The following is an 8,220-nucleotide window of genomic DNA, read 5'->3' as shown; positions in this document are numbered from 1 at the left end:
CATTCTACCAGTAAAATGGTTTCAGAAGCAAACATTAGTTTTTAATTACCGTTTTATCTCATTTAATTAACTAAAAATAGTTTCAGGTCTCCAAAAATTTCATAAAATATACCAAAAGTTCCAGAATATTATCTACTATTTTCCTGGTATAATGGTTTCAGTGAGTTGGTTGAGTGGTGCGTGTTAAATTACAACACACAAGTAACATATTTAGTAGACAAAAAATGAGATTAAGGTAGTGAAAAATTGTATTTTTTTTTCGGTGTCCAAATCAAACGAACCAAGTCTCTATTTGTAGACAAAAAAAAATTATGAATTTTGGTATAAAAATAAAAAAATAAAAAATTAATTTACAACGAAATAATTGAGTTCAAAGTATTAAATGAACAAAAATCACGCCCAGCCAACCATTGTGTGACACGTGTCCTACTTTTAAAAAGGAAATTTTCTCTCTCCAGATTGTAATCCAGTGTGGCGCAGGCGCTAGAATCTGATGGATCAGGATGATCTGGGCTGTCTGATTGATCAGACAGTCTTGATGAGATCAGATCTTGGCTGTCTGATGGAAATCAACGGTCTGTAACCATGGTCCTTCGGTACGCGCGCGACACTGGATCCGCGTCTATTAATGGTTTCGGAGGGTGGGGCGCGTGTACTGTTGGTGTAAAATTACAGAAATGCCCCTGTTGCTCTATTTTTTCAAAAATTAAAAGAATGGGTATTTTGATCCAATTGAAAAGGTGCACCTTGCTAACTTAGACCTAACTAGGGTCTAAGTTAGAAAACCCCATATTTATAATCCAAATAATTGCGCAATACAAAATATAGGACATATATTTTTATCAGCGATGTTTATAATAACTGTTAGTTAATTTGCATAATATAGTAACTACTCCCTCTATTTTAAAATGATACAAAAATAGGGGATTGATTATTATACATAAGCTATCCTTATGCACCACGCATAAGTTACTTAGTGCACCCCCTAAATTACTTGTGCACCCCCCAAATTACTAGCACACCCCCAAATTTCTCATGCACCCCCAAATTTCTCATGCACCCCCAAATTTCTCATGCACCCCCAAAATTTCTCGCACACCCCCAATATGACTTTTGCCCCCCAATTTTATTTTTTTGGTCCCCTCCACATTTAATTTCTAGCCTAAACCATTTTGTTGTGGGAATGGTTTCAGAGATATGCACTCCAAAACCATTAAGTGTATAAGATGGTTTTAGAGTACAACCCTATAATTAGAATACAAACAATAATTGTGATTTGAAACCATTTAACCAACATAATGGTTTCCAGAATTTTTAAAACCATATAAACACACATAAAATCATTTTACAATACAAATGGTTTCAGTGTATAACTATCTGAAACCATTTAACCAACATAATGGTTTCCAGAATTTTTAAAACCATAAAAACACACATAAAACCATTTTACAATACAAATGGTTTCAGTGTATAACTATCTGAAACCATTTAACCAGCATAATGGTTTCCAGAATTTTTGAAACCATAAAAACACACATAAAACCATTTTACAATACAAATGGTTTTAGTGTATAACTATCTGAAACCATTTAACTGGTTTTAAATAATGATTATAATTGTACCAAAAAAAAACAATTATGATTCTAATTATAGGTTGTACTTCAAAACCATCTTATGCACTTAATGGTTTTGGAGTGTATATTTTTGAAACCATTCCCACAGCAAAATGGTTTAGGCTTGAAATATGGGAGGTTAAAAAAAAATTGGGCGCACAAGTCATCTAGGGGTGCGTGAAAATTTTTGGGGGGTGCGCTAGAAATTTGGGGGTGCGCGAGAAATTGGGGGGGTGCATGAGAAATTTGGGGGGGTGCACGAGAAATTTGGGGGTGCGCGAGTAATTTGGGGGGTACGTGAGAAATTTGGGGGGTGTGAGATTATGTGTGAGTGTGTGAGTTGAGATTGGCTAGGATTATTACATGTGGATGCTCAATCTAATGGATGTTATTGACTTATGTACCATGCATAAGGATTACACTTATGTATAATAACTTCTCCCCAAAAATAGTCTTCAAAAATATTATCATAAGTAATCTTACCTCATTCTTAAGTAGATGTCATAAATTATAACTCCCGTCAAATCTTCTTTATTGTATTTTAAAAATTTATAATGAACTTTAATTAATAGTTTTTTTTAAAACTTTCATGATTTGTAGGACACATATATAATAAATTGCTATATTAAAATGAAACATATCACCCCAACAGTTCCATATTATTCATATATATGAATAAGTTGTCATTTATAAATATTACATTTTTTTTAAGAGGCCAAAATGAAATATATATATATATATATATATATATATATATATATATATATATATAAGAACGAGTGATTTCCTCAGCACAAGGTGTGCCAATAGAAACCACAGATATTTACAAGAGCATCAATAAAGTACAATTAAACAAAACTCATACATAACAATGGAGTCGACCACCAACAATAAAAATTTGAAACTTAAGAGACATTTGTCGACTTCAACCACCAATATGAAAACAACTTGACCTTATCCAACATTTGATGTAAAAAAGAGGTCGTGTTCCTGAATAACCTGTGATTCCTCTCATGCCACAAAATCCAGACACAAGCGAGCCAAATAAGCTGCATAAAAGACCATTGTGCTCGCTGACCACCTGCTGACTGAGTGAACTGAACAAAGTGATCAGGTAAGCTATTGGCATCAACCGCCATAGAACCAATCCAAGCCCGAACCATCGACCAAAGAGAACCGAAAACACTGCAAGTGAGAAATAAGTGATGTGCCGGTTCGGCATCACCACATCCAGAAACGCAAAAGCGAGCATCCGTTGGGACAATACCTCGAGTAACCAAGTTTGTCTTCGTTGGCAACCTATCTTTCAAAAGTCTCCATGCTAGAATCGACACCTTCATGGGAACCTGTCTGTGCCATATAAGATCATGACCGTCACTCAATGCATTCATGTCATGAGAAGTCAAAAGCTGATACGCACCACGAACAGAGTAACCAAGCTCAGGATCTAGCAACCACTCCTACCTATCTGAGATATGTGCCTGCAAAGAGATAGTATGCAGTAAGGTCTGACACTCCCCCAACATCTCCTTCTCTCACGCCCACAACCGCCTCCTCCAAGCCCACGCCTGTCCCTCCAAGCCCCCACCTTAACAAAGACATCTTAGCTACCGAAGCTGATTTATAAATATTACAATTATAACTAACATACACCAGACAATAATTTTGCAATAGCGAGTATTTTATAACGGAACTATTTTCGCACTATATAATATTCGTTCTACAATAAAAAAATCATGGTAACGCCACGACCCGTACGTACGCACGGGTATTATGAGCGTTTGTTTGCCAGATATCAAATATATTCCCAGGAATCTAAGGGGGTGTTTGTTTCAAGGTTAGGAATAATATTCCTGGGAATATATGGGTTGGAATAAATATACCCATGTTTGTTACAAGGTTGACATGAAATTATTCCTGGATATGAAGTTTCCTTGGAATAAAATAACTTCCAATAACTTCTCTTATTCCCATGATTTTATTCCCAAGGAAATGGGTGGGAAAGAAAAGTTCCCATGAAAATAGGAATACATTTTAAATAACTTCCAATAACTTCTCTTTTACCCACTTTTATCAATAATTCCTAGGAATGTACTCCCTCCGTCCCAAATTATAAGGGAAAAAAGCCCATTTTTTTTGTCCCAAATTATAAGAGAAAAATCATTTTCAAGAATGTTTATTTCCTTATTTTCATAAAATTAAATGCAAATTGCATTTAATTTCTTCTCTCTCTCATTTTCTCAATAAACAACAACCAATAAAAATTGTTTTTACATCTTCCTATGCAACTTATTCCAAGGAAAACCCACAAAAACATACTTCAAATTCTCATGTTTTACTTTTTCTTAATAAGTGTGATTTTTTTATTTTCCCTTATAATTTGGGACGGAGGGAGTAGTTAATATGAACCAAACATGTTTTTTCTAAAATACCTGGGAATAAAGTTCCCATTATTATTTCCTGGGAATATGATTCCTGGGAGTAAAATTAACAACCTTGAAACAAACGCCCCCTAAGTATGGAAATAATAATTCCTATGTTTGTTAATGAAATTACAATCTATTCTTAAGAAAAAATTATAACGGGTAAAAAATTATATTCCCAGCAGTTGTATTACCCCACTACCACATATAACATAACCGTTCCTTTTTTTTTTTTTTTTCCTTGTGTACACACTTATACCTATCATTACTTATTTTTAGGAATATATATTATAAATTAAATATATAAATTATTTTTCAGAATTTAAAATAAAACATTCCTAGGATTATAAATTACTATCAAAACACTTTTTCTAAAATATTATTCCTCGGAAACATATGCTTGGGAAAGTTATTCCAAGGATTATTTTATATACCGTGAAACAAACGCACAAAATAGCTGTTTTCATTTTTCTTATTATTTTTTAATATATCTCTAGAAATCTTAAACAACTACTTTTTCTGATCATATTTATAAGAAAAATTCTAGATACATTCAATATGACCAAATACATAAATTATCTAATGAATTTGAAAATTTGAAAAACAAAATTAACCAAAAAGATTATACTGTTGTTTTTAAAACCGACGGAGTATTTTGATATTGGTGAAAAGTGAAACTCAAGGTAGCCAATTTTTTGTTGTTGGTATTTTTGGCTGATTCCCATGTACTGGGGAAAACTTTAGACCATATACATTCCTCGTGTGGTTAATGACAATAATGCTCCAAATCCAATGAACTAGAAACCAAACTAAAACCAAAGACTTGAACATACAAACTTGTCTAACTAGCTAGTTACTCTGACTAGAATAGGATAATAGTTACTTTCATGATCTCACATCTTAAAATTTCTCAAAATCACTCTCTTTTTTCAGTCATGACATGTAAGGAAGACCCCATAACTCAATGTGATGCGACAAAATATAAGAAGAGAGGGTCCATCTCAAAGTTTTTACCTGAGGGGAAGGGACAAAATTTGGACCACTATGTTGTTTGATTAGTCATGGTCATGTAGCACAATATGACATTACAAACAAGGACACAAAATTTTGGCACCTAAATTATGGATATCTTTAGAGATTTTTTGTCACCGATGTGAAAGAAATTAAACTAGGGAAAAAACCCCACCAAGAAAAGATGGATGCACCATGCATTTATCAAACAAAACATATAGAAGGATTTGGTTCATAGACAAAGCAAAGGAAAGAAAAGGCAAGAAATAAATTTTAGGGTTAACATATTTCCATGCTTTTTTAATGTCTTTGTCCACCCTTTAATTTTTTATTTCTTTGTGAGATCATACTTTAAATTTAAACCTCTCTTGGATCTACAAAAAGAGATTTTAGTTCTTAAATGGCTTTATTTTTAAGATCATACTTTAAGATGAGTGCATTTATTTATCAAATAAAAGAAGGAGTTAGTTTTTAGACAAAGCAAAGAAAAGAAAATGAATACTTTATTTTTGTCCCAAAGTTCATGAGTATATCAAAATTATAAAAATATTATTGAATTTGTTTTCAATTAGCAATATATATGGACCAAACTGATTAATAGAACATATTTGAAGATCAAATTCACTAACTATAGACACATAAGATGATGACTAAACTGACTAATAAAAGTTACATTCATGTATGTATTTGTAACTTTGATACATTCAATAATAATAGTGACACCAACTAACATTTCATGACCGAATTGATTATTTACTCGAAAGATAAAAAAGAAAAATAAATAAATGAAAATTTAAGGTCAAGATATTTCCAAGCTTTTTTTTCCACATTTCTTTTTGAGATCATACTTTAAACCTCTCTTGGGTCTACAAAAAGAGCTCTTGTTGGTGGGGTTTTAGTTGTTAATTCATGAAAATTATTGATTGAAAGCCCTTCACTTTTCAATGCCTTTATACACCACAAATCTTCAGGACATGAAAGCAATTTCCAATGTGGAATATGATGATTGAGTTCATCTCTTCCTCCAACTTCAGTCACAATAATCTTACACTTCACATCTTTAGACTCTTTAGCCATATTGTGCACAAATTTACACAAAGCTTTCACTAGCTTCCCTGAAAATGGCCCTTCATGATACACACCATACATAAAATAAAATCCAAAAGGGTTAAAAAAATCAGGTAAAGTAGGTAATCTTAAACATGGGAAAATTTTATCAATTAAGCACCAACTTTTTGTGTATAACAAACAACAAAAAGGTGCTTTTCCTATTTTTAACTTAAAAATTTCACCACTATTCCAAACACTAAGCATAGCCCAACTATTTGGTACTTGTCCATTAGGCCCAATATTAATATCATCTTTAAAATATGCCATCCATGTCCCCAAACTTAGCTTATTTTTTAATATATTTCCTATATCATTAGGAAAAAACTCTGTGGACCCCATGAACTTTCTATAGAGTGATTCAGCTTGTTCAATTTTCAACCTTGATATTTCAATGTTGGTTGAGATTTTAAATGAATGATGATTAACAGGGTTAACAAGAATTGATGGTGTCCTAAATTTTGTGTAGCCAAATTTGTTCATGAAGAGATTAACTGAGGCATGATTTTCTTTTTCAGTTGCCATATATGCATAGTCCACATCATTGGAAATGAACCATTCTTCTAATGTTCTTACTAAGCTTGAACCAATCCCTTTTCTTCTATGATGTGGAGATACCCTTAAGCCTAAGACATACCCTACTTTTGCCAAATCTTTTGGTGGATGTCCTTGAATAGTTACAACTTTTATGGAGCCTTGAATGACACCAACCAATCCATTTTCCAACTCTGCTACCTAACATCCAATTAAGAAGTTAGTGGTGGACATAATGATCAAAGACTTGAAAACATGATTTTTAAAATGCATTCTGCATCCGTAATTGTAGCTGCAATTTTGATTTTAAATTGCAGTTACGCTTACAAACAGACTTTTATATTGCGGTAAATGCAATTCAGGTAGTCAAAATTGTAGTTGTGATGACGTTGCAGATATTTCAAAATCTGAAATATTGCAACTACAGAACGCAATTTAAAATCATGATCACAATAGAAAGGTTTAGAGTATAATTTTAAATTGCAGTTGCGGTTACACAACATACTTTTATATTGCGGTAAATTGTAGGTAAATGCAGTTTAGACAGCCAAAATTGTGTTTGTGATGTCGTTGCAAATACATCAAAATCCACAATATTGCGACTACGGATCGCAATAGAAAGACTTTTGAGGTCACTTTGACCACATTTTGCCGCAATATATAGGTTCGCAGCATGATTACAACCGCAACTGCAATTTAAAACCATCCAAGATAGAACAAGAAGGAAGCTTATAAATTGGAATTGATCCATAAAAAGAAAAAAGGGGATAATCATAATGTTATAGTAATAGTATATACCAGCATCATGTACATGGGACTGTTTCGAATCCTACAAATGGGGTCACCCATAGTATCTGTGAAGAGAAACACACTTTCTGATGGTCCTACCTCACATTTTCTCTCAAGATTTTCAACTTGAGCTCTATCAGATTGACATTCATAGCTTCGGATTCTGAACTTGTTGTATTCCATGTCAAAGTACTATAAGGAATTTCAAAGGTGTTTGATGTGTGGTTGAATGAAATAAAAAGGAAAGTACACAAGATGATGCAAGTAGCAAAGAAGTGCAACTAACAAGTGTAGCAATTGTAATACAAGTACTACAAGAAGAATGGTTTAGCATAGAATACATTATGATAATGATTTATATGCAAAGAGATAGGAAATAAAAAACAAACAAAAAATGTAAAAGGAGGTGGAAAGAGAAAGAAGGAAAGAGATTGGAAATTAAGAGAATGTTCTTTATGAAAATCATTAATAACCTAGGCTTATAGTAGACAAAAGTTTTATTAATAATTGAATGTGTTTTTTGTCTCTAGTTTTTTTGTGCCTAGTGTCCACTCATTAGGTTGAGGTAATGTTTGTTGCTATTTTTTATTTTCTATTTCACCTATAATGATTCGTGATCACTTAATTATGTCTTATGTGACACTCAAATCATGTAAAACTATAATACATCAAAAAGGAATCATGTAAAACTATCATTTTCCATGTCCTAATTAATCCCAGGTGTATTTCACAAATTTTTAATA

General features: G+C 32.6%; 2 protein-coding genes across 2 annotated transcripts; both read right to left on the bottom strand.

The window, feature by feature from the left end:
- Window positions 1-2,518: 2,518 nt before the first annotated feature.
- Window positions 2,519-3,004, bottom strand: LOC123915119. Its single transcript, XM_045966267.1, has one exon. The coding sequence runs from the start codon at window positions 3,002-3,004 to the stop codon at window positions 2,519-2,521; it is 486 nt and encodes a 161-aa protein (XP_045822223.1).
- Window positions 3,005-5,680: 2,676 nt separating this feature from the next.
- LOC123916459 (probable N-acetyltransferase HLS1-like) lies at window positions 5,681-7,898 on the bottom strand. The gene is made up of 2 exons (XM_045967922.1): window positions 7,487-7,898; window positions 5,681-6,889 (listed from the first exon to the last, which is right to left on the bottom strand). The coding sequence occupies exons 1-2, from the start codon at window positions 7,658-7,660 to the stop codon at window positions 5,897-5,899; spliced, it is 1,167 nt and encodes a 388-aa protein (XP_045823878.1). The 5' UTR covers window positions 7,661-7,898; the 3' UTR covers window positions 5,681-5,896.
- Window positions 7,899-8,220: the final 322 nt, after the last annotated feature.

Source organism: Trifolium pratense, linkage group LG3 (genome assembly GCF_020283565.1).
Source record: "Trifolium pratense cultivar HEN17-A07 linkage group LG3, ARS_RC_1.1, whole genome shotgun sequence".
NCBI classification, from domain to species: domain Eukaryota; kingdom Viridiplantae; phylum Streptophyta; class Magnoliopsida; order Fabales; family Fabaceae; genus Trifolium; species Trifolium pratense.
This window is presented reverse-complemented; position numbering and strand designations above follow the sequence as displayed.